The following is a 27,965-nucleotide window of genomic DNA, read 5'->3' on the forward strand; positions in this document are numbered from 1 at the left end:
AGGAAACTATCAATAATACCAATATCTGATAAACAAATTCTAATATGAATAATCCAAATCTCACAGATGTCAGCATGTGTTCACATAACCTGCGTGAAACATGCACTAACAAGCTCACATAAAGGAATGATTTCAAATACGAGGAACAGACATCAATCAAGAACAACCAAATTGTTTATAAAATCATCCGGCAGGAACAGCAACCCCATTCCTCTCGCACTGGGGATGCATCCCCTCAGTTTTCATGACTTCTGCATAGTTACTCTCTGGGCTGTACATCCAGGATATTTTCAGCCAGACTGGTGAGTTTGCTGTCCTCCAGAGCTTTGACCAGTCTGCTCAGCTTGGCTGCCCTCCCCTCCGCCTGGATGAAGCGGTTGAGCAGCTGATAGGCTTGCTCATACAGCCCTTCTCTCTCGTACTCATAGGCCAGGTTATCTATGGCTGGGCCCTTCAGAGCACGGCAGCTCTTCCCCAGGGCCCTCCCTACATGCTTCCACTGACGCCCCACTCCGTTAGAAAAGCTCTGAACATCTGCCGCTGTCAGCATTCGGTCTTCTAGAGGGCCAATGGATAAAGCACAGAGGTAAAAAACATTCATATAAACTGTACTTAAGTGAGATTACATAAACTGCTATATAAACAGATGTGCATGTGTAAATATCAAACATTTTCCAGACTACCTTACAACTGTAAATAGCAACAAATATCTTTACCAGTCTTTTTGTTTTGCTTTCAAAGACAAAAACACTAGCTTGACACACATTTAAAAAAAAAAAAAGATACAAACCCATTGCATGTTAGCATGTTATTATTTAGACATTTAACTATTACAGAGGTCACTGGGCAGTTTTGAAAATACCCTGTACCACATTAGATTGTTATGTAATCCACACTGTTAGTTTCAACTAAGACATTATGTGTGGCTGTGCCCTCAGGGAGAAACATTAACAATTATTAAGAGCTAAAGATTCACTCTCTTTACCTGTTGTAGCCTAAGACTAATTTTTGACAACTACAGCACATTTCTCTCTTTCTTTAAAAACTAGTGTCTGTCAGGTGTTCAGCAAGTAATGTTTCATGGACATGATGAGTGACTACAAATAACTCACATCAGAAAATGAACTAAAACAGTAATAGTAGGGCAGGAAACAAAACCAAAACGCTAAGCCAATGGATGCTAAAAAAGCCCTGTGCAGCTCGGGGCTCGGACGCCCCTCCACCCCCAAATTTATCACATTTATTGTTAATATTAAAATACTGATTAGTACAGCTTTAACATTGCACATTTTCACGATTACACACTCAACAATATTGTCTATAATAAACACTAACATGCAGTTTTATGTTCAGAAATTTAAAATAAATATTTTCCTTTTGTCTAATAAAATCTGTAAACTTTTTCTCCTGTAACAACTTACAGGAGAAAAAAGTCCATATCTGTTTTTTTTATGTCAGCTGGAAAGCCCTGTTTTGTTTAATCTTTCAAATTTTAAAACCATGACATGTCATTCATACTTTCCTATTTAAATTTTTGGTCACTTAATATGAAATCAATCCAAAATATGCAAACTAAATTACCAGATTCCACTAATCTCCACCCATAGACTGGTAGCCATCACTTTATAAAAGGCTGGGTTAGAGTGGGCGGAAAACAACGATAAACTCATAAGCTGTCAGGGACTCTAACAGAAGATATTTCCAAACACATGCATGTTATGAGTACGACAACATAAATCTGACACTTTGCTGAATTTTTAAAAGTTGTTCTTAGAGCTTTGTATGGTGACACTTTCAACAAGAAACCAACGGTAGCAACACAACTGCATGGCAATGCAGCAAATGGCAGACATTTTAGATAACTAGTTCAGTTTCTTCTCCATTGGCTTCTTAGAATAAATCACAAAGATATGTGATTTCAGATTAATCCAGTTTTATCTATGTAGCAAAATTTATTTTAGTACACATCAGTAATAGCACTTCATCTTCATTTGTCACTGAACCATGTGCCACTCTGGTTTCTAAATAAGGAAACAAAACAGTGCAACTAAAATAGATGCACAAATAAAACTCAATTAGCTGTGGCTTGTTTTCTTAGTTTTGGTAGGATGGGGGCAACACAAAGACTGATAAAAACACATAGTAAATATGTTTCTGCTCACCAAACACTCTGTTCTGAAACTTGAAGCAGTTGCTGGGAATAGCAGACTCTTCCTGTGTGATGGTGGGGGGCTGTGGGGAAGAACCCAAAGCCTGACTCTGCAGCTGCTGCTCCAGATGATCAATCTCCTCATCACGTAGGCGCTCCGGCTGAAGCAAAACAACAAAAAGCATTTAAAACTATTTCAACAAAAAGAATAAAATCTTTTTACCATGAAATCAATCACACAGCTCATTTATTTATTCCTTGTCCTGATATGTGCCACACCAATAAAACATTACTGCCAAACCAACAATTTACACGCAAATGATACAAAAACTCTCCCTAGCTCTTTAAAAAAATTTTTACACTTATTAGCATACTCTCTTTGCTGCTAGCTCAGAAGAAATCAAAATACTTAATATACAATAGAATTTGAATTGAACATAGAGTAACTTGTGTCCCTATAAGATCGCATCCATCAGAAGATACAATAACATAATCTCAGCTAAAAACCTCAAATCTAATCCTAAACCAGATTATCAGGCAAACACCCAACAATGTAAAGACTTAAAATACTGTTTCTCCATCTAAAGTGACCACTGACCAAACACAGATACTCAGCATACCTGTGAAAGGTTGATGTGCTGTAGGCAGACGTCCAGCTTGTCCAGACACAGATCCAGGATGTGTGCGCTGGCCTTGAGCTTGGTTTCCACTATAAACTCTTGAGGCAGTGCAAGAAGCCGACATGCGTGTTGAGAGAGCAACTGACGCACTGCTCCAGAGCGATAGCTTTCCAGGAACTGCTGGCATGCTGCAAGATGCACAAACTTCACCTCCACCCCCAGGAATGGCTCAGCATCATGGAACTTCAGGATCTCGTAGCCGACCAGACCTCCTGCAGAGTCTGATCAGGAAAAAACACTGATTTACTAATGTGACATTCTGGGAAAGATTTTTTTTTATTATTATTTTACACCTAGGCAAGCTAGGAGTGCCACAAAAAAGAACAAATCTGGAAAAGAATATGGAAATAAATTAGGAAACATTTAGACATATAAATAAGAGAAATACAAGTATTTTTAAACTTTTTTATTTGCGTATTTTCAAATAACTGTTTTTTTTCCCCCTTTCATTCATTTCTTGCTCATTTTTTTGTATATTCACTTATTTTCTCTATTATCATCCTAATAGAGTTCATATTCTTTTCTTCATTATTTTTACAATATTTCATAAGTCTTTTCTTTATTTTTTTCCCCCATTTATTTTCTTGCATCCAAGCTGTCAATCATCTGCTTTGGGGTGGGGTTTGTTGTCCCCGCTGAGAAGTCCAGCCCCACACAAATGATGACAGCTCTCTGTAGATTTATTGTTTTTTGTGGCACTCCTATCAATCCATAGAACAGATCCAAACTGAGGTGTTTACCTGAAAGTGTCAGCTTGACAACTTTGAAAACAATAAACTTTCCTTGTTCATCTTTGTAAAGAGACAGCAGGTCCACCCCAGGATAAAGTGACTGCAGAAACATGACTGCACAGCCCATCCATGGCCCTCCATCCACAATTTTGTCCGCCATCCTCTGAACAAAGTACAATTATTTTCATAAATACAGCAAAACTAACAACTTAAATAAGATAAGCCAAAGAACTTCTTTTAAATCAAATTCAAGTTGCAGAAAAGTTAACACGGATATTTATGTCTGCAATGTGTTTATACTCTTTTTTTTCTTTTCTTTTTTTCCCCTGACGCTGACTGGTCTAAAACATTTTACTTTCTATTACAAAAGCTTATTAGCAAAAAACATTAGTTAAGGCAAGTTCATGCCATTAGCAGCTCTCAAAGTGCTTTACAGAGACATTAAAACACTTAAAAACATGATCAAGTAAACATAAATTTAAGCTTTATAAGAAATAGTGCAGATTTGTACTTTAAGATAAAAACTATTCAAATTCAGCAGAGAACAGGAAAATCTTTAACCTGGATTTAAAGCTGGGGTAGGTAATCTTGCTCAGAGACATTTTTATTTTTACTCTGGGTGAAGTGGTTCTTTGCCCTGAGAGTAGTCTATATATTTTGTAATCATAAACAATAAGAAATAAAGTTAGACCACTCAGTTTACTGTAAATCTGTAAAAACTCAGACCAATCACAATGTTTGGGCAGAATTGAAGTTGTTCATTTCTGATATTTCGTAAGCTTCTTCATGGCTGAGAAAATGCAGGAAGGATTTCCCAACCCGGCTCAGTTTATTTTCCTCCCCCCGCTAAACAGTCATGAAAGATAAAGTAGTTGGTGGAAAAAGATGCAAACTAGAAAAGCACTCGGAGAGCACAAACCTCCGCCAAGGTCTTTAAGAAGTTCCTGGATCCAAATGGTGATCCAGATCACCACCAAGATTAAATCAGTTCTTCTTTTTCATATTTTGAACAACTCCAAAAAATTTAATCAAAATCTGTCCATAACTTTTTAAGTTATCTTGAACACAAACAGATAAACGGTGGTAAAAACATAACTTCCTAGTAAGTCAAAAGCCTTGGACCATGCAAAGAGAAAAACCAGAGGAGGAGGAGCCAAGACAGGGTGCCACTTTCAAATCTTGTGAGCTCTCCAACATTACCTACCCCAGCTTTAAACGCACCAAGTGTTTCAGCTGATCTGAGGCTTTCTGGGAGTTTGTTTAGGACATGCAAAGCATAAAAGCTGAATGCAGTTTCTCAGTGTCTCGTTCTGACTTTGGCAACTGATAAAAGACCAGATCCAAAGGACCTCAGGCATCTGGTAGGGTTTTACTGGGTCAAGAGGCCAGTGATGTATTTTGGTTCTAAACCATTTACAGCTTCACAGACCATCAACAGAACCGTAAAGTTGGTCTTCTGACAGACAGGCAGCCAGTGTAAAGACCTCATAGCTGGACAAAAATGGCTGTGAGCAGGATGTCAAGACAGCAAGAGAAGTTCAGCTGACTTAAGATGTTCTCCAGATCTTTGCTTAATGGGATAAAACTGTGTCATGGTGTTTCAACATTATTATTACGATTGTAGGTCGCCCCCATCGGATCAATGTAAGTCTAATACCCTGAACTTCAGCAGCAGCATCTCATATTGATGTTGATGTTTCGATTGCATAATGTTTAATGTATAATAAAAACTTCAGAAGACTTTTGAGGGATGCTGAACAGTAAGTTGGTCATATCATAAATGCTGATGTAATCAGCTTGTTTTCACAAATAAATTGAATGGCTCTGGATTTGTTATAATGATCAACAAAACCGGCTATTTGACCACATTTGCTTCTATAAATTATCATGTATTATTATTTCATGAAACGTGAACAGATCAGTTATCTTGCAACAAAAAAGAAAAAATACACAGTTTTAGGTCATTTCTGATTGTGTTTGTTTTGACTGTACCTCAAGCTGATAATATAAATACCTCATGAGTTTATTCCTATAATCAACTTAATCCGAGTTGATAAAAATAGTCATATAATCCGACTTGGCATAACTCTCACTGCTCTCCAAGAAATCATTCAAATAATGTGAACTCAGTCGACCTCATCCCCCCTACCTTTTTTCTTTTTTTCTTTTTACCCCTGCCTCCTTTAAAAACCACTATTACATAAAAATGTTTAATCTCCGTCTTTCCCTCCCCCCAGTCCAGCCTCTCACTCTGTACCCTGAATGAACCATTGAAGCTTGCTGGCTATTTCTTGGTGCCGTCTCCATGCACCCTGCATGGAAAGAGCATCCTCTGAGTAGGATTTTAATGCATTTCCTCATATTTTACTAATACACAGTAAGCTTGGCAACTACGTCTACTAGAATGCCCACAACTTAGCCAGTATATAATTATATGTTATCCTGTTTACTTGCACTCTGGAAGTATACTGTGAGATTAGTTCACCAGATGTACAAGGATTACATGATCTCCACTAGCTTAAAATGTATCACTTATCTTTTGCTGCCAAAAGGTTGCCTCTAGTATTCCATGGACAACTATCTAATGTTGGCAAACCAAATATTTGATTTATGAGGGTACACACTTCTTCATGTTTGTAAGCTAAGCTTTTGTGAGGTTTGTTTTATACTGTTCTCTGTTATGACTTATTCTGTAGCTGCAGATGTGCACCATTATTTTTAACGGCTTAAAATTAGAAACATGTTTTCCATTAAATGTAATAAATAAGAGTACCATTACTTAGAACCTATTTGATGTAAGCTGGATGCAATTTGATTACATTAATTTACTAAATGTAAGAAAATGGTCATAACGATTCACCAGCAGAAATTTTCCAATAGATTGTTTTCCCCAGTGAATGTCACTGACCCAAAAAGCAACCATGGTGTGCTTTAAAACCATAAGAAACAACATTTCATAGTGATGTAAAATATGGTATAATTAAAAAATCAAAATCTAATATAATAAAATGACTTACAATATAAACTAATAATACAACCCCAAACAAAACCAGTTTTGTTACTTTAAATAATAAATAAGCTTATTTCCTATTACTATGTAAAGTTTCTCATAGCTTAACAGCCTACACAGGGAGCTATGCTTAGATTTCTGTTTATATTTACAACAAGGAAATGAGAGCTGGGTGACACTTCAGCAAATATGATGGTGAAGGACAAACACCAATTAAACAAAGTGGAGGACGGAGAGTTTATGGCGTAGAAAAGAAAAAGAAAACAGAAAAAACCTGGAACCTGTTTCTGTTCTGCCATCAAGCAAGGTGTGTTGTGTTTATCTGTTCTACAAAGACTGCCGTTCTGTAAAGTTCAGCAATATCAGGCTTAAAATACAAAGTCAAAAAGTTAAATATACTGAAGACAACAGCTGTGAGCCTCAATGTGGACATGTTGACCTTGGTTATTGTGGATCCCTGTTTGGCTGTTACCTGCTATTTTTGTAGAGGAGAGTAAGAACGAACGACAAGAGTTCTCTAGGGTCTTAGGCAGTTTCCAAAGGCTCATGAAGCTTAAACCTATCTGCAGCGAAACAATCCCTCATGACAGAGAAGTGCAACTGATGAGGCTAACAACACGAAAGCCTGTATCAGGAAACTTAGGAAACCACAGCTCAAGCGTGAAATGCATATGGACCTGATTGTGGAAAAACTGGCAGGACTTTGAGAGCAGTACAGTGGCAAAGGTAGGCTGCATTGCTTTCTTATGGAGGCTTGCAGAAGTAGTCAACACATTGGCATATCTTCTGTGTACAAATTGTCATTTACATGTTTTTTTTGGGTGGGGGATTATGTAATGGAAAAAATGTTAAAAAAAAAAAAAAAAAAAAAAAAAGTCTAAAATGGTGGAGTGAAATGAAGAAGTAAAATAACAATAAGTGACATTTTAAAAATATTTAAAACTGAAAAAGCAAGAATTGTGCATGGTTTGGTAATCGACTCCTTCACCCCCTTTATGAATCTCCAACATAAAATCTGGTAATTATATGGTGCTACAAAATACTTTCAAGAGTCATAAAATTTTCTATAATATATAAAAACCACCTGCTGTGTGTAATCTAAGCATCAGTTTAGAAAGACCAGACCTGTTCTGACAGGCCCCAGGGTCCACAACATCTCATATCAAGAGGCCCCATCAGCAAATACCACCAAGACCAAGGAGCTTTCCAAACCAGTTATGGACAAAGTAGCATTTATTTATGAATTTCTGATGTTGTCTAACATCGATTTGTTATCCGCTAATTGGGTATAAATACTAATCATTTACACTCTCAGGAAGAATCATGGCACAAACAAACCTGCAGAGAGAGTGCTGTCTACCAAAACCAACAGAGAGGCGAGAAGAGAAATAATTATATTAGGTGGACAGGAAAAGACCGCTATTAGTTATAGACTATACAGAGCTGGGCTTTATAGAAGCATGAGAAGGAAGGAAGGAAGGAGACAGAAATATAGAAAGAAATTTTATTTTTCCCCAGTCATATAATAAAAATAATAATAATGATAATAATAAATCAAGAGTTCTTTTCTTTGATAAGCAGGACATCACTTTGTACAGAGGTAAAAACTGCTTTACACGAATCGTACTCTTTTACTTTACTTTCAGTATGAGTGTATGTTGTTGTACTCTTTCAGAGCAACAAAAATTTACATTAGAAAAATGTTTTTTCTTAGAATAAAATTAACTGCTAATCACAGTATAACTTATTTCCACAATAACAACAACAACAATAACAATAACAATAATAATATTTGAATATATTATATTATTTGCATTTATGTTATTATTATTATTATTATAGACTACAACAACATACACTCTTATTGAAAGTAAGTAAAACAATACAATGTGAAGAAGTTTTTACCTCTATAGAGTGACTTCCTGCTTATTGAAGATAGCTGCTATTAAGCCACTCCTAAAGAAAAGGACTCTAAATGCCTCTGTAATGAACAACTATAGACCTGTCTCTAACGTATATTTTATATTCAAGATAACTGAGAAAGTTGTGTTTCAACAGCTTAATGACTTTTTTAAATGAAAGTGGAAATCTTGAGAAATTCCAGTCAGGCTTTTGACCTCATCACACCACTGAAACAGCTCTGGTCAATGTCTTAAATGACATTAGGTTGAGTACGGATTCTGGTCAAGTATCAGTATCAGTATCAGTCCTGGTGCTGCTGGTTGCACAGGCTGGAAAACTGGGTTGGACTCTCTGGAGTGGTTCCTAACTGGTTCAGGTCCTATTTACAAGGCTGGAGTTATTTCATTACAATCGACAGCTATGATTCTGACCGAGTGGAAGACGGCTTTATACCAACTCAGAAACATGAACAGAATTAAAAGTTTAGTCTCCCGGAAAGACCAGGAGAAACATGCATCAATCTCCAGTAGACTGGATTACTGTAATGGTCTTTTAACAGGACTTCCTAAAAAGAACATTAAACATCTGCAACTCATCCAGAATGCTGCTGCTAGAGATTTAACTAGGACTAAGAGGTCTGAACACATCACACCAGTTTCAAAATCTTTACACTGGCTTCCAGCCAGTCACAGGATAGATTTAAAAACCCTGCTGATTGTTTACAAATCCCAGAACAGTTAAGGACTAGGATACATCTGTAATATGTTCAGAGAATATAAACCAAGCAGAGCTCTTCAATACAAAGACTCAGGTCAACTAGTCCAGACCAGAGTCCTGACTAAACATGGAGGAGCAGCATTTTGCTGTCATGCTGCAAACAAGTGAAACAAACTGCCAGTGGAGTTTCCGAACATACACACTTTTACATCCAGGCTAAAAACATTTCCTTTCTCATGCGAATATGCATGAAATCTGCAAAGTAACTTTTAATTAATGTTGCTTCTAATTATTTTAATATTATTTATTATTTTATTGTCAATTTTCTATTTTTGTTACACCATCTGTAATGCTTTTAATGTTTCATGTAAAGCACTTCAATTTTCTTGTACGTAAAAAGTGCTATACAAATAAATTTGCCGTGCCTAAAGCAGGTGTATTTTACATTTTACAGTAGCATATACATAGATGCCCCACTGTGGTGGTAGGGTGTGGTTTCTATTCAGCTGTGTGTGTGTGTGTGTGTGTGTGTGTGGGGGGGGGGGGGGGGGGGGGGGGGTTTCAGGCACGGGTAAGGGTAATGAAAGCATCTGCAGGGCATTGTCTAATCAGTTTTTCTCTCTCATTGTACACAGAGGTGTGCAGAGACCCTAGAGACTGCACTGCCATCACTGCAGGAAGATAGAGTCTGTTTCTACCAGCCAGATACTACAAAGAGCGCAGTGTTTGTTGGCATAAAAAATAACTATGCTTGTTCATTAAGCTGCCAAAGACTGTATCTGTGCTAAAGAAACTCCCTGTAACAATGACAACTGCTTCACATGAGCTATGAAGTCCATTGTTTATGGTAATTAATGCAATTTTTGAAGCAGCCATTTTTTCCATGAAAGTAAAGGTAAACACACCACTGAAGCTCAGAGAGAACAGAGCAATCTCTGACATACCACCTACATTTGCCTACTAAAGCATCTAATGTCACAGAGACTGCTGTAAAATATGTTAATATTTTTTTAATGAGCAAAGTATCTTGACTCTCTAAAACCAGCTATGTGTTCAGACAATGCAAACAAGTTATATTCATTGTCATCAAAGTAAAGTAAGATGCTTGGACTTCTGTGAGAAGTAAACACGTCACAAAACAGTAAAGATGACACGATATTGACTTCATGTCCTGCAGTCCTGAAATCAGGTCTACATCTCACATAAATAGATAATAGACCTGCAGTTGTGTGAAGAGTGGGCTTTCTTTTTAAAATCTGTCCTGAAACACAATCACAAGGATGTAAAAAAAAAAATACATTAATCACTTCTGTTTATACTGACCAAAAAAACATGGTTGTGTTTTTTGTTATTTTTCTTACTAACAACTATCAAATCTAGAGGAAAAAGGAATGGCTGGGGAAAGGAAAAAGGATAAAAGAAGAATAATTTTACCAGGAGTGAGTGAGTTGCATTGTTGAATGCTAAATCTGATCATTAACAAGCCAATGTTATTCTGAAATCTGGATAAATTACAGTGTGCATTAGTTCACTATATATTGCTGAGTGCCATAAAAAATGTTGTTCAAATGGTAATGATGATGCAATGACAAACATCTGTCCTATGCCCTTGAATCTGAATAAATAATATTGATATAGAAAGAATAAGTTAAACAACAATAAGTTAAAATAACATTTTGGAGGGTAATAAAGGGCAGCAAACTAAACTGGAAAATATATATAAATTTTATGAAGTGTGACGGCCCCACCATTATATTCACTTTGTTTAACTGTTTATCCCTCTGTTAAGCATTTGCAGGTGCTGTCCTAATCAGTGGCATGAGCCACACCTGGGCCCGGTGTGCTCTGCCACCTGTTAAAAGCTCCAGCCAGTCAGAGCTCAGTGTCTCCCAGGCTTGAACTGGGAGATCACCCTGGGTTTGTGCAGGCGTGGCACTGGTTTACTTTGGTTTAGATTGCAGTGGTTGTGTTTTGGTTAAGTTCCTATTTTGATTATGTTTCTTTAATAAAGTTTTCTTTGTAAAACACCCACTTTTGTGCCTGCCTCCCTTCTTGGTTGCAGCCTTTTGAGCTGGGCTGTAACAGAAAGTAAAGGTTTCTAAATCAAATTGCAGTATTAGATGGAGCAAAAAACCTTGTCAACCAAGCTTCACTAATCACATTGTACTGCTCCTTCTTACTCCCAGACATGATTTACTGTATAGGAATTTGAGCAAAACACAAAATTAACACAGATGTCATAAAAAAAAAAAAAAAAAATTAAAAAAAACCTAAACTAAAAGAACTGGATATAATGCTGATTTTAGACTACCAACCTTTTGTAACTTTTCATTAAATTCAAAGAACTTAATTTCAAAGATCTAGTTAACATTAAGACATAAAATTCATGTCTAATGTAAATCATCAGAAGGCACTACAGTGTCCAAAGCTTATTTCAGTAAATATAGTCTGCCAGGATTATGTTTGTTTAAAAACAACCAGCAAGAACAAACAAAGCTTCATGGAGTTACAATCCATGGAGTTGATTTATGGAATAACTTAAGCAATGAAAAGGAAAAAAAAATTAAAAAATGAACTAAAGTTTAATAAGCTATTTAGAAATTAATTACTGAAGATGTCATATTTGTACTGTCCTTTGTTCTTGTTTTTTGTTGGAAGAACAACAAACACTATGAATTGCCTGTTACTGTGTGGGAGCAGGTAGTTATTTAATTAGTTCCATATTTAATATACATGAACAACACATTGAATGTTAATTTACAAGTACACCCTTTTAATATAGAAACATAAAAATAGCTATGGGGTGGGTCTTGAAAAGTTATTTCAGCCTATGGATTTTTTAACATAATTTAAAAGAAATGTCTCAAAATTTTGATCACAATGTTTCTATAGTTTGTTGTTTTATCGAGTGAACTTGTATTTCTTCCCTTCTCTTTTACTTTATGTTAGAAAAATAAATGTCACAAACTAATCTACAATATGCTGAAATTTAATTTCATGCAAATCTGCCTTGTATGTGCAGATAAGTAAACCATACCAGAAAAATAGACCAAATGGCATAAAAGTTCCCAATAAATTAACTATTTATGCAATAATGCTGACATTACGCCTGGCATTTTCCATTTACTTTGCAATAAATGTGATGTTTGCTATCATAAAAAAATACCCAAAAGGTTTAGAAGCTGTAATTCAGAATTTGTTATTGATTCAATTGAATTGCACTTATTTTGACTTCAGTTAGGTCATTAGGAAGCGTTACCTGTGTTGACAGATCAATGAAAATCCTCCTGCACATGGTCTCTTCCACCCTAAAGCCCCCAGGAGTGGGGGCTGGCAACTAAACATCAGGTTTCACAGGTGTAACTAGGGCTGCCACAAACGATTATTTTGATGATCAACTACTCACCAATTATTTTACTGACTAATGAGATCCTATGTAAATTGTAGCTTATCACACTAGTATGCAGCTGCTCTTCCATGGCCATTATTAGATTCCAGCTTGAAGTGTTATCTTTAAGTGTCATGTGCTATCTCATAATATAGACAATTAAAATGATAGAAAAACCAAATGAAACCAAAAATAAATTCCTCACAAAATATTTTTATTTTAGCATTGACGATAATATTAGCAGCTAACTAGCCAAAGATCTTACCGAGACAACAAGTGTCTCTGTATCAAAAAATGAATCAACCATAATATGTTTCCTTTTAAGGCGCTCAAATATCTCTGTGGCACTGCCATTGAAGGCAAGATTTACCCTGCACATTTTACACATAATATGTTGTTCATCCAAGGTTATATTTAGCTATTTTTAAATATATAGTAAGGCTGTGGGAAGCCTCAAAACTGAAAAGGGGTGTACTTAGTTTTCCACAAGACAGCATTTTCTCTTTCATGAGCCCTATTAAACATTGTGGCAATTATGCATATCTCTAGTCCAGTGGTCACCAACCCCGGTCCTCACAATTCTGCAGGTTTTAGGGTTTCCCTGTTACAACACACCTGATTTCAATGAAAACTTATCCAGCAACTTGTTGTCAACTTCTGTGCCAGCCTGTTAATGGGTCATTGATTTTAGTCAGGTGTGTTGCAGCGGGGAAACACTGAAACCTGAAGGCTAGTAGACCGGAGTTGGGGACAACTGCTCTAGCTCATAAAAATACCACAAACCCAACTAACCTGCACTCTTAGTGTTCATCAGTTTTAAACAGTAACCAATTTTTTGTCACAGGATGCAACTTTTGGCAATAATTCAACATTAGTGTTAGCTTGATTTTGCCAACCAAAAACATAAACGGAGCATTTCAGTCTGTGTTGACTTTGTTTATGCCGTTTTGTGTGAGTTTCATAGCTCGTGCTACTTTACGTACAGTAGATATAACTGCCGTAAAATAGTGGCAATCGTTCAAAGGTTTACTCAGCACCTTAAACGCAAGGAAGCAAACACACATAGCTTCTAACTAACCTTTGGGCTTGTTGTGAGATCTAATTTTGTTAAAGCTCGTGATAACTTACCTTAAAAACTTTTCTTTTTTGTTCGGTGACGCTTCCTTCTAAGGAATCACAACCACTGACACAGAAATAACTTCCTGGCCTCCCATTGGCTAAGTATCAATCAAAACTCTCTCCAATTGGTTAAAACAGGCACGCTGCCTGGGGTAAAAACCATCCGGACAGGAAGTATTTTTTTCTCTCTGTTTCTCCCTTAAACGCGTACTTTTCATATTTAGGCCAAACCGTTCAATACTAACCTTTGCACTTAATATTTGCTCCAAACGTCTCGCGACACAAGTGTAATAATTAGCATCGGAGCTTAAATCGACCTGAGTAAAACAATAAAACACGAGATCAGAAAGTGGAAGGCGTCAGTTTGGTCAAGTGACCAGGCCTATGGTATCATGGTAATACAACCAGTGGTCAGTTTTATAGGTTTCCTCCTTGAAATGTTCAGCAAACCCAGTCACTACATGTTCATCTTTTTCATTTCAATAGTTTTTTGTTGTTTTTTTTTAATTACATTATTTACAGACAAACACGTTTATACCTTTATTGGTAAAATGAAAAACATGAATGCACTTATTTCCACTCATTTAGCAGCTGAAGCACAGATTCCTGGGTTCGGGATTGGGCCCCACACCTGCTATACACTTCCATAGTTTAAAAAAAATCCAGACTAAAACATGGATACGTTTCAGATATTTTTGTGGTTGACAATAATTTGGAGGCTCTGTACAACTCTGTGGGTTTATTTTCCATCACTTTATGGTCATGTTGAATCTCTTCCCCCCCCCCTTTTTTTTTTTTTTTAAAATGTGTGGTCATTCTTAAATTTATGTGTGGTTATGTACCCATTATAACCTAGTTTCTTGATAATTAGTCATTCTTAGTCTCTTGAGATTTTTTTGTCACAGCCAATATGGTTCTGATTTGAAACTGATGCAGCTTCAATGACGTTGGAATGCTGTGTAAAACAAATAATAAAATACAATAATTTCTTTTAAAAAATCTTTTTTTTTAAAACTTATATTCAATTGAATACCTTACAAAGACAAGATATTGAAAAACAATGTTTATCAACAGAATTGCAAGGAATTCTGGGATTTAATCATTTACAGTCATTAAAAGATTCAGAGAATCTGGAGAAATCTTTGCATATAAGCAGCCAAAAACCAACATTGAATGCCTGTGACCTTTAATTTCTCATGCAGCACTGCATTAAAAAACATCATTATGTAAAAGATATCCCATAGGCACATGAACATTTCAGAAAAATATTGTCAGTTAACACAGTCACAACATCGACAAGTTCAAATTCTACCATGCAAAGTACCAACAACACTCAGAAATGCCACCAGCTTCTCTGAGCCTTAACCTTAACTCATCTCAGATGAAGTAAGGCAAAGTGGAAAAGTGCACTGTTATCTGACAAGTCCACATTTTTTAATTGTTTTTGAAAATTATGGATGTAATTTTCTCTGGGCCAAAGAGGAAAAGGTCCATCTGGACTCTTATTAGCTAAAAATTCAATTCTGTGATCTATAGATGTGTGTGCCCCCCAGCCCCCAAGAGGGGGAAAAAATATATAACACACACATATACATACATACACACACAAGTTTTGTGATTTGACATTTGACAAAAAATGATCATGCATAGTTCATAGACTTTATTAATAATCACATTGTCATCTATTTTTATTACCAGTATGTAATCACTAATATTACTACTGTTAGCCTGGGCATTATGAGGTATAGAATGTTATCTTTAGTATTTCGGTTATCACTGCTTTTCATTTGCTACACACAGAGGAACAAGCACTCATTTTAAAACATATTTTCAATGTTACATAGTTTGTCTTGTTTTTTCGTCAAATAAAAATTAAGAAAAAAAGAAAATGTGTGACACATTATGAAGTGCAAAGTAGGACAATGGGGATCCCTGTTGTCAACCACCAACAAAACATCAGCAGTGTCCTCTAGTCCCAAATGCTTATTGTGAGTTCTTATAATGAAAGGTGATGTAACACAGTGGTAAACATGTCCCTATGTCAGCTTTTTTGGAACATGTTGGAGGCAAATTTAAAATGAGTGAATATTTGCAGAATAACAGACTTTCTTACACTGAACATTAAACATCCTCTATTTGTGGTATAGTCTGTTGAATATAGGTCAAGAAAGATTAGCAAATCCTTGTATTGTTATTTACATTTACACAATGACCCAACTTCATTGGAATTGGGGTTGTCCCAAGACTGGACATGTGGCCCCCAGCTCACAGGCCTGGTAAACCTTTTGAGTCATCTTTCTGTCTTGAATAGTACTGTCAATTGCTTGAGTAATAACAGTTCTGACTTAACCTAATTTCCAAATTTGCTCAAAATGAATATATGCACAAAGGGATGCATTTATTTTTTAAAGATTTTATGGGCTTTAGGGGATTTTATTTACAATGTAGAGGAGAGTTGATAGCATGAGTAGCAGGAACAGACCTCAGGCCAGAATCAAACCCAGGTCTTCTGTGAGAAGAAAAAAAAAAAAGGCGATAAACTTAAGCCATCTATTATGTCCAGAGATTTGATCAGATGGCACTGGTTCTTTGGATTTATATCTGTTTGCTTCAATTTCAAAACTAACACAAAGGCAACCTATTTGGTCTTTTGTTTACCGGGAGGCCAAGCATCAAAATGTCTTTTCAGGAAAACAAAACTTTTTTTTTCTAAAATTAGCTGCAAAAGTTAAAAAATTACAAAATTTCCTCATATGCCACTGCAAATACCATATAAAAGCGATTCTATAGATATGCCAAGAAATTCAATATATTTAAACTTATAAATATTTATTCAAAGTAGACAAAGGAAAAATCATAAAACTTTCTGCAGGTAGGACTGTCTGCAGAGGAGCTTTTGTGGTTGACATGTTTGGCAAATTTAAGGGTTTCTTTGTCTCTGTAGACAAGGGCAAGGGAATTATCCTCTGGATACACCGTCAGAAGCTGTGAAAAAAGCAGAAACAAATCAATGAAGACATCCACTTCAGTTTTGCCAGCATACACACATTACTGTTCACTGATATTAGTAATCCTCACCTCCTCATCCTCCTCATTAGCAACATAACATGTGAAGCCCCCAAACTCTGGCTGCCAGTCTGTGGAAGAAAGTTATATTTTTTTCCAAACATTATATTTATTTTTCACTCACTTGCCACAATAGTGTGCTTCTGTGATCTTACCTGTGCAGCCAAAAGGCAGCAATAGGTCTAGAGCGTACTCGGCCCGTGCTGCCTCTCCATCGTGCAACAAAGTGTAGCTGCCATGGGACCATCGACGGACTTCTCCACAACACACAGGTGTACTTGGCTCTAAAGAATACAAAGGTTAAAGCAAATGAGCACCCAAAGGTAGAAAATACAAACACACACAAAACAATTAACAGCCAACACTTGGATGTACCTTTTTCTATGCTTGTACTTGCTGATGATTCAGTTGAAGATCCTGCTGCTTCTCCTTTTTCTTGCTGCTCCTTCTCTTCATCATCAGCAGGACACAGGTAATGCAAGCAAAGGCCAGTGAAGTTGGACAGGAGCAGAAAGAACGCTTCTGAATGAAGCAGCTCCCAACACTCACTCACACACTGAGGCAGCGTGTCCAGACAGGCCACCTCATAACACCTGAAATCACACACATAAGAAAAACCAGTCTTTAATACAGCACAAACTATAGTATTTACATGTCAGATGATCTGTCACACATTACCCACCTCTTATTGGGTGGACCTCTCTTCTTCCATTGAATCTGAGCCTGTTGCAGTGCTTCATTCACATCCCTGAACTTCTCCTCCTAAAGACAAACACAATTATTCCCTAGCAAATGGGTGCTAATTTAGAGAAAAACACAAATAAGAAATAACCTTAAGAAAATCTTTCAGTTGAATTTCAGAGCTGTCTTCAAACTCTGTCTGGATCCTCTCTTGATAAGAAATATCCAAGTACAGGGGATTGATCCACTCAAGCAGCACTGTCTCCTGTCAAGAACACAAGTAATAAATGCTGTCTGTTAAGAGGATTGGTTGATGCCTTAGCACGTGCAAACATTGAAAAATGACTTTTTTTTTTGGGGGGGGGGGGGGGGGGGGGGGGGGGGGGTAGACTAAACAAACAACATAACATCAAAAATCTTGGGAGGTGTTGTATTTTATACATAGTTTTACCTTCATACAAAAAAACGACTAGCCTTTTTCACCCTGCTTCCCAAGTTAATCTAATTGATTATAGGCTACAGCAAAATTCAAAAGATATAATCAATTTCTTAAAACAAAGCGGCCACTTGTATTTCAAACTTACATCTCTTGGTAAGTGTGGACTCCTAGGGATGGGAGGCTCTATGTGACGAGGAGGTCGTTCCAGAGAGGGTCCGTGAAACCAGCCGCTCAAAGACAGACGACACTTGTCCTGTGATAAAACCTCAGACACCTGGAAAAGTCATTGCAAATACTTTAGATTTACAATAAAATACTTTTTTGGCATAACCAAAGGTAATAACCAACACATTTACTCTCACCTGGTGAAAAGATACAGGTGAAACCTCAAAAAGGATGAGTGTGTTCCAAGAGGGTACAAGTGACTTCACTATACCCTGTGGCTGGAAATTACCTGAAGAGATTAAACAATACAGCTGCTGTTTAAAAGTTGATACACACACAGAGACACACACTAGATGGGATACTCACCGTCTGTTGTGTAAAGGTCGAGGGTTCCCCCATCACTGCTCTGCCATGGAGGCACAAGATAAAGGATGAAAGCAACACGCCGTCCTTCCAATTCATCATCATGACACAAAAGAACATCTACAATACATTAAAAGAAACAATTGGTAGCCTAAAATGCACATTTCTTCCCATTTCTAAGTTTGTAAGTCAATCTCACCTGTGTATTCATATTTAGCACAAGAAATATCTACTGTAGATTCAAGCTCAACTGCCAAGACTTCACCAAGCCACTGACGAAAACGCCCAAACAGCGCTGCCCTTAAGAAGAACAAAAAGATGAAAACTGAGAACTAATTGTACTGTACTACCAGTAACATTACACATCACATGAAATAATAAATCTGCTAAACCTCCCCACACAGACACCATTCAACTGTCTAGAGGCTCACTGTGACATTTGTTGCAACATGAATAATAGATGTTAACAAAGGGGGGCCGTTATTGTATATTTAATTGCAGTATTTAATCTCCAGGGATGCTTTTTTCAAGTATTACTGCACACACAACATTTAAAGTCAGGTCCATAAGAGACAAAATGTTTTATTACCTATATGGTGAATTGCCACCCTATGAGGGCTGGAACATTTGACAAATTGTCAGTCTTATGTACACCTCAACACATCTCACAATTAATCCTGCTACTTCTGTCAGCCATCACATCATCTCCAAATATCAGTGACCCAGGTATACTTACAGCCATACATGTCCACTCCACAGTGTCACCAGCGCTTTAAATCTCAGGTCTAACTGTCTATTCACACACATGAAGATGCTTCTCAATTCATTGACTGTGAGACATTTAACTCTTTTAGTCCTATTGAATTAGCACCATGTTGGGAGACTTTTGTTGACAAGAAATCTGCCATCATGGCTTTTTCTCCATGGTCCTCCATTTGGCGTTGCTGAGCTCAATGTTGCATTATTCCGGAAGTTTCCTACAGTGTCTTTAATTTTTAATCAAATAATAGCCTACTTTACTTGCCTTAACACCCCACTGAAACACAGTTTCCATGAATATCTACTATGTACATATTCAACATTTGAACTTAATAGCAGACCTTTAATGTCTTTAATTTATCATGAAATGACAACAAAAAAAAGTGACTGTGGAACATGACTGCAATGTCTGGAAGGTCAGTTCAAGTTATTTCTTTTAACGTCAACACTGACAGCTTCATTTCAAATTCAACAAGTTGAAATCAGATAAAAATCTGGATCAGACTGTTTATAACCATCTACAACAACCAGAGGATTTAAAGTCTTTCTGCTGTAATAACAGCTATTCAGAACAACAATGAAAAAACAGCATGTTGTCGGTCAGTGCAGAGTTTTACACATTTCTTTTAACAGGAATAAAAACAACTCTCACTGTTATTTATATCTCACTGGTATCAATTTGGATTCTGCCTTGATTTACATGATGTAATGCCCTCTCAGAAGTACACAACTACTGAGAAAAGAAAACAGCTTTGTGCAATGACATAAATCACCTTGAGCAGAATATAAAACACACACACACACACACACAAGACAAGCAACAACACTGTAACATGTTTCTAGAAACAAACGCTAGGAACAAAACATTTACTTTTGCTCATCAACATCTGATGAAGCAGGTAGACTACTTATGAGGCAGGGGTAACCTCTGGCTCCACCTGGTGGACTTCACCAATAAACCCAAAAATTCTATTGACTAATGTCATGATGAATAATTAATGTGCCATTCCATTCCCCTGCCATTACCACACACATATCAGTGGTGGATAAGAGTAAAATAAAACCCTCATAGTTTTCTTGAAACATTAGTGGGCAAAAGATGAAACATGTTTCAAAGGGAAATTTTGCTAGAAACGTTACACGCTTCCACTATTTACCAGCATACAGTTCAACAGCTCCACCTTGCAAGTGTTTTTTATGAAGCGTAGAAGGTTCAGGTAAACACCAACACCGATCAACAATCATTTATCACCTACTTAATATTAATTGGGCCCTCCCTTGGCAGGAAAAAAAAAAACTCAAGCGTGGATGAGGAGCATCTAAAGGAGTCCTGAAATATCTGGAAGCAGGGTATTAGCTACAGACCATTTGGCATCATTTGGTTTGAGCCATTGTTCAGATGGTTCAGAGGGAACCACTACGGCCCTGCTTTGGGAATCCGTTACTGTAGGGGAGTGATGTTGTTATACGTGGGGATTGGTCTGAGGTAGTTAGAACGAATCAAAATAACATCCACATTAATACAGGTTTTCCCACGAGAACACTGATGTGAGTAGTGTTACTCATTTATCTGTCAGAGGCTGTAGTTTTACACGCCGACGTAATGGTCACAATGTACATCCTTTTTAAAGGCGCTTCTAATACTCTGTCCCTTCACATCAGAAAATATAGTTCAATACAATATTGGTTTTAATTATTGGTTGCATAATAAACATATAAATTAATTTCTGAATTAACGACACATTTAAGCATAAAACAAGCCAAAGTGCTACATGAATGACAACAAACTGTGCAAGCTAATATTCTAATAAAATACATTTACAAAGTTACCTGCAAAAGCAAAATTACTTTAGAACAGACCAGTTTTGAAGCAGATACTGATACATCACACGTAGGTGAGATACAAGCGTAAATGGAAACATCAGTGGTGGCTGTGTTTAATTAACTGTTGCAAAGTCTTGTCACTAAACCTCCAGGCACAATAACAGGACCCTGGGGGTAGCCAACCTTAAAGCCACTGTCATTAACATACCTCCTTCTATGACTTGAAATGGCTTAAGAGGAAAAATAGGTCCCTCAGCAAGGTAGGAAATATTGATTACAGTTAAAGTAGGTTTGTGTGTCTAGTATTAGATACAAACTGTGATTCAGGTAGTGGAGCATCAGAGATTAACAGGCCATTAAATATCACGTTGGTGGCTCAGCTTTTGCTTTTGAGTGAGACAATAATTATGCATGTATGCGCATAAAAATAGGGCATCTGCTTTTAGCAAGTCCTGCAGCTTATTTACAACCTGACATAATGAGCTTCATCACCTGGAAACACTTTTATTCCACATGTTGCTCATCACGTTCTGTTTTACAGCTACTCACACATATCATACAAGGCACACAGTCTGTTACCTCAATCCTGCAATATGTGGCTCCTGTCTCTTCTTCAGGTCATCTGACTGTTGAGGAACAACAAAACAAAGAGATTAAAACAGAAACTATATAAAATAATTTGGTGTGAGGGATAAGTTTCTGCACCTGTTTAAATTTGTACAGATCATTTGACTTCTCGTGGAAGCTGAGTTCCATTAGCTCTCTCTGAAGGTTTTCAACAAAGGCTTCACTTCTGAGGAAGTTCCTGATGATACAGTGAGGAAAAGGGTGGCAGTCCAACTCGAAATTTCCTGTATAAAAATTACACACATAAGCAACAGATAAGGTCAAACGGTTTGAAGAAACTGCCATCAGGCTTTTACATCAACAAATACCCCGAACTGGAGTTTCTGTAGTTTAAAACTTCAGCACTATCAAATCATTAATAACTTTCATTTTATAAATCCAAAACATTTCAGATTTACAGTGAGGCTTGGAGCCATGTGTAGTCATCACAGAGATGGTTACTCCCTGGATTGGCAAACTGAAGCTACAATTTACTGGTTAACCCAACATGCACCTTAACACGCACAAGACATCTCTTGTTCGATTTATTTTTCACTCAAAAACATCTAAAAGTAATGCTAGTTGCTTTCAAAAGTGCACAGAGCCTTGAAAATATTTTCATTTTTTCAACATTTTCACATTTTGTTGATCTAGACGTTTGTGTGTTTGCATTAACTGGTCAAAACAACATACCTCCAGATGAAAAGGCACCAAATGTTTTCAATTGTAAATAAAACAAAAACTAACTAATATAAAATGAAGAAATAAATTTTTTTTTTTTTTAAAAAAAAAAAAGAAGAACAATTCCCAGAGGTAAGTATGTGGAGCTCCAATCTGCACAAACAACAGCAAATTTTCTATTAATTTGACAGATCTGACAACTAGGAAATTGTCCATTTCTACATACAAAATTGCCTCATCCCCTTTAAGCTGGAAGGTTTATGTTATGCAGCAACATTCAATCATACCGAAGATTACAAATCATATTCACCACTGGGCTCTGTCCTGCTAAAAGCTGAACCTACATCCCTGCCTCAGGTTGTCCTCAAAAAAATTTCCCTTATTGCTTTAGTGGATTTTATTTTCTTTATTCCTGATCACTTTCCCAAGGCCTGCTAATAAAATTAAAAGTTGTTAAAAAATAAGAATTCTGTCACCGTGTTTTGCTGGGTAATGTGGGTAAACAGATGATGCAAGGTCATACTTTTTCACATGCATTTTTCTTTATGGTCAAAAAGTTCAGTCTTACTCTCATGTGACTAGAATGCCTTTTTTCCAACCTTCTGGGGAGTCTATCATAAAACATTTGTTCAATTTTGAACATGCTGTCTTGTTTTTTTTTTTTTACTTTTTTTTTTCTGGCAAAACCTCCTTCAAAGTCTTGCTTTTACAGAATGTACAGTTCAAAATGGTCTAATGGAAAGACACTCCATTCACTAAAGCAAAGCTGAGCAGCTCCTTCAAGGTTACCATTGCCTCTATATTTCTTAAGTGATGCCATTTCAATTCAATTCAATTCAACTTTATTTATATAGCGTCAAATCACGGCAATGCCATCTCAAGACGCTTTACAGACAGAGGGGAAAACATAATGAAGGCCAATTCATAACAGCCTATATAAGGAAACCAACAGATTGAGTTGAGTCCAACTCAATCTCCCATCCTGAGCAAGCACACTGGCAACAGTGGGAAGGAAAAAACTCCCTTTTAACAGGAAGGAAACCTCCGGCAGAACCCGGCTCAGGACAGGCAGCCATCTGCCTCTGCTGTGTGGGGGGGAAGAGGACAGAAAGACAACAGACAACAGGAACTGCTACTCCCGGCCAGGGAGACCTGCTGAGACAGGAGACATACATGTTTATGATGCAACACTGTTATGGGGGGGGGGGGGGTTTAAAGAAAGAGATAAAGAGAAAAAGAAAGAAGCTCAGTGTATCAGGAAATGTCCCTCAGCAGTCTAAACCTATAGCAGCATAACTAAGGGATGCTAACCATCCCTAGCTATAGGACTTATCAAAAAGATAAGTCTTCAGCCTAGTCTTAAAGGTGGGGAGGGTGTCTGCTTCCCTAACACTAACTGGGAGCTTATTCCATAAGAGAGGGGCCTGATAACCAAAGGCTCTGCCTCCTGCTCGGCTCTTTGAGACTCTAGGAACCACAAGTAAGCCTGCAGTCTGCGAACGAAGTACTCTACTTGGTATATAAGGAACAATGAGGTCTTTGATATATAGTGGTGCCTGGTTGTGGAGGGCTTTATATGTAAGGAGAAGGATTTTAAATTATATTCTAGATTCAACAGGCAGCCAATGAAGAGAGGCTAAAACTGGAGAAATATGATCTCTCATGCTGGTTCTGGTCAGGACTCTGGCTGCAGAATTCTGGATCAGCTGAAGGCTTTTCAGGGCATATTTAGGACAGCCCAGTAATAGAGAGTTACAGTAATCTAGTCTCGAAGTAACAAAAGCGTGAACCAGTTTTTCTGCATCACTCTGAGACAGAATGTCCCTAATTTTGGCTATATTACGTAAATGAAAGAAGGCTGTTTTAGCAACCTGCTTAATATGTGGGCCAAAGGACAGGTCAGGGTCAAATATTACTCCAAGGTTTCTCACTGTAGCACTGGAAGCTAAAGTAATGCCATCCAGGTTCATTACAAAACCGGAAAATTTAGCTGAGTTTTTCAGATCCAACGAGAATTACTTCAGTCTTATCTGAGTTTAAGAGGAGAAAATTTCTAGACATCCAAGTCTTTATGTCTATGAGACAATTTTGTAGCCTATTGGGCTGATTTGTTTCATCTGGTTTAAAGGACAAGTATAGTTGAGTATCATCTGCATAACAATGAAAGTTTATTCCATGCTGTCTAATAATTTTGCCTAAAGGGAGCATATATAGCGTGAAGAGTATTGGTCCAAGTACAGAACCTTGAGGAACTCCATGACTTACTGTAGTTTGGGAGGAGGACTTGTCATTTACATGAACGAACTGAAGTCTATCAGATAAATATGATTTAAACCAGCTTAACGCTGTACCTGTAATTCCAATCACCTGTTCTAGTCTTTGTAACAGAATGTTATGATCGACTGTATCAAATGCAGCACTAAGATCAAGCAAGATAAGTACGGACACAAGTCCTTTGTCTGAGGCCATAAGAAGGTCATTAGTAACTTTCACCAATGCTGTCTCAGTACTATGATGAGCTCTAAATCCTGACTGAAACTCCTCGCATAAATTATTTCTGCTGAGCGGAAACTATTTTCTCCAGAATTTTGGACATAAACGGGAGGTTAGATATAGGTCTATAATTTGCTATCACCTCTGGATCCAGAGATTGCTTTTTAAGTAAAGGCTTGATTACAGCAGTTTTAAATGATTGTGGTACATATCCTGTCACTAAAGACATATTGATAAGATTTAGTAGTGATGTATTAATTAAAGGGAAAATGTCCTTAAAGAGGCTCGTTGGGAGAGGGTCTAAGATACAGGTGGATGGTTTAGATGAAGCTATTATTTTAGTTAATTCAGAGGGTTGGACAGGACAGAAACTATTTAGACACAAGTCAGATCCTGGTTCTAAGGATGCTTCGGAGACCACAACAGGCTCAACATTATAGGTAGAAGGAAGAGTATTGTGAATTTGATCTCTAATAGTGTCAATTTTATTCCTGAAAAAATACATGAAATCATCACAGCTAAGTGAGAAAGGAATACATGGCTCCACAGCGCTTCGTCTCTTAGTAAGCCTAGCTACAGTGCTGAAAAGAAACCGAGGGTTGTTTTTGTTTTCCTCTATCAATGATGAATAATAAGCTGTTCTTGCCGTACGTAAGGCTTTTTTGTATACAATTTTTGCCTCGTCCATAACTACTTGTCCAAAGCAGTTATCTTGTGCATTCATATTATATTATATAAAAATTAAAAATAAATGATATATTATATAAAAATGAGAAAATAAAGTTAACTTGACCTTTTTGGGATTTTGCGTTCAGCGGCAGGGGCACCCTCTCACCCAATATAATGGTAAAGAAAACACTGATGGAGCTTAAAGTATATTCAGAGTTTGCTATATTATTTTACAAATTTGCCCTAATCACTACTTTCCAGAAATGTAACCTGTTCGGAGAGTTCTTGGTCCTCATTGGGCAGCTTGCTTGGTGGTGTTGTAAACTATTAAATATAATCATGTGATTATGTATCATCTTGCCATAAACCTAATTTGCAGTGTTGATTGAATAATTTTGACTGCAACGGTATTTGTGTATGTATATATGTATGTATTTATTTAGGTACGACCAATCACATTTGGCCCTTCCTCCAGCCAAGGCTTGAACCAGCAACCTTCTTGCTGTGAGCCCACAGTCTTAGCAACAACCACACTGTGCAGCTGAAGATCATCTGAACCATTAATTCTACACCGCTGGATTTATTTATAGTTACTGTGTGACTTCTGGATGAAATTGGTACTACCAATCATTTTAGAAGTCTACAAAGAAAAGAGGTGGACACATGTTAATGACATATTAATAAAGCACGACTGCTTTACTACTTGATTACTTCAATTCTTCATATTTATTTTTGGTAGTTTTTATCAAGAATTTCTTTGCTTATATTCTTTTCAAACTATTAGACACAAAAAGCCATAAAATTGAACTTTGAAACTAAGTTAGATGCTAAACTATGTTTATTAAAGTGTAAAAAGTTGCAGCATGTTTAGTTAATAAACAGACACATTTCTCCATCGTGTAATGTTATATAAAGCTATAAAAGTATTGGTTGAGTTTGTCCAACAATCATTTTGACTATAATCAAAATAAGTCATGTGCGACAGCTTTAAGAAGAACTAATTTATTAAGACAACGTTATTTAAATAAATAAAAACTCGAACAGCGATTGTTTGAGCTGTAAGTAAAATTATATTTGTACGTTTAAAGTGGATAAATCTTAAAACGACTTTCTAGACTGGGGTTCACGGAGACAGACACTCCACTGGCAGGTTTCCTTCACAAACCGTGGCTATAGTGGGTCCTGCGGCTCCATGCCTCCTTCATGGATCTCCTCGCCTGCTCGTCCTCAATACCTGCAGAAAGCTCTGCTTTCTCCTCGAAGATCTTCTTCTTCTTCCGCTTCTCAGTTTTGTCAGACTCATCCTGTGCTCGTTTGGAGGCCATAACACGAACTATCCGATGTGGAAGGAAAAGACAAGAAAAAAGAAAAGTGTGCCACAAACTACTATCAAGTACCAATGGCTTATATTTTGCTGACGCGCGTGCGGCATGAATCCAGCGGCCGGTCAGTCGCGGGGTAATGACGCTGAATAAGGAACACAATTTGCCCTGAGTGCAGACTGTCAGGAAAAAGGTGAGATATTTTTTTTCCTGCCATCCTTAAGGAATATTGTAATGCTTTTCCTATATCATCATAGATATGTATTTACTTTTACAAATTTCATGTTATTACGATTTACATCTTTCATTTGGATTACTTTCAGATAACATTGAATTAAATTGAACCACACTAAAATAAAAGGTGTATATCACTACATGTTTTTAATGCTTGCTTAACTTTTATAGGTGAGATTTAGTGAAACATGAGTCATTTGCGCATTATAAAATTAGAATATCTGTATTTTTCATTGTATGGGACTGTCCTATCTATGTTCAAACAGGGATAATTACAATTGCTGGCAGTAATCATACTCATAACTATGTATCTTCAATGTTTTTCAGGGTTTTTTTTTGTGACAAAAAACAAAACATGTAAATGACAAACCTAATGTGCCTGTTGGAATGAACAACTAATTATTTTCTTATTTGGATTAACTATTACACCCACAGCCTGTAGCACCAGGGGTCATTAACTCTGGTCAAGAAGAGCTACTGTCCTGAAAGTGTTCCCTGATACAACATATCTGAGTCAAATGAAAAGGTTCACCAACAACCTGTCATCTTCTGCCCCTGCCTGTTAATGAGTTGTTGATTTGGGTCACGTGTATTGCAGTGGGAAAACACTAAAACCTGCAGGATGGTAGCTCTCAAGGACCCGAGTTGGTGACCCCTGCACCATGCTGTAATATTACTGAATAATGCATGCACGTATAACTTTATAACTAGTGGGTGCACGAGTTTTCCCATGTGAATGCACCAAGAATTAAATGGATGCTTAGTAGGACTGTGATATGCTTTTGTCCCAATTCGATTTGATTCAGATTTTTTGAGTGCCAATTCAATTTAAATTGTGATTCTCACAATTCTTCGATGTTGCTGATTTTTGTAGATTAAAAACAAAATATAAATGTACACAACTTTTTTTGCTAGTCTTTTTTCTTGATTTCAATAAGGAAAAGACACAGTAGCCAGACCATTATTC

At 37.0% G+C, this 27,965-nt stretch overlaps 2 protein-coding genes across 2 annotated transcripts in view; both read right to left on the reverse strand.

Annotated features, from left to right (window-relative positions):
* Positions 1–13,753, reverse strand: part of tradd (tnfrsf1a-associated via death domain) — a 13,774-nt gene extending 21 nt beyond the window's left edge. Inside the window, exons 1-5 of the mRNA XM_079252970.1 lie at positions 13,706–13,753; positions 3,570–3,723; positions 2,770–3,050; positions 2,163–2,310; positions 1–558 (exon numbers count right to left, since the gene is read on the reverse strand). The exon at positions 1–558 is cut by the window's left edge and continues 21 nt beyond it. Coding sequence (XP_079109096.1) covers positions 260–558; positions 2,163–2,310; positions 2,770–3,050; positions 3,570–3,720 — 879 coding nt within the window. The 5' untranslated portion in view covers positions 3,721–3,723; positions 13,706–13,753 and the 3' untranslated portion in view covers positions 1–259. The remainder of the gene's footprint in view (positions 559–2,162; positions 2,311–2,769; positions 3,051–3,569; positions 3,724–13,705) is intronic.
* A 1,150-nt stretch (positions 13,754–14,903) lies between these two features.
* Positions 14,904–26,831, reverse strand: ogfod1 (2-oxoglutarate and iron-dependent oxygenase domain containing 1). The gene is made up of 13 exons (XM_079245379.1): positions 26,608–26,831; positions 21,699–21,844; positions 21,573–21,619; positions 18,610–18,710; positions 18,414–18,530; positions 18,245–18,336; positions 18,028–18,156; positions 17,595–17,708; positions 17,445–17,524; positions 17,138–17,355; positions 16,918–17,046; positions 16,775–16,833; positions 14,904–16,681 (listed from the first exon to the last, which is right to left on the reverse strand). The coding sequence occupies exons 1-13, from the start codon at positions 26,765–26,767 to the stop codon at positions 16,526–16,528; spliced, it is 1,548 nt and encodes a 515-aa protein (XP_079101505.1). The 5' UTR covers positions 26,768–26,831; the 3' UTR covers positions 14,904–16,525.
* Positions 26,832–27,965: the final 1,134 nt, after the last annotated feature.

This window comes from Telmatherina bonti, assembly GCF_933228915.1.
Source record: "Telmatherina bonti genome assembly, chromosome: 1".
NCBI lineage: Eukaryota > Metazoa > Chordata > Actinopteri > Atheriniformes > Telmatherinidae > Telmatherina > Telmatherina bonti.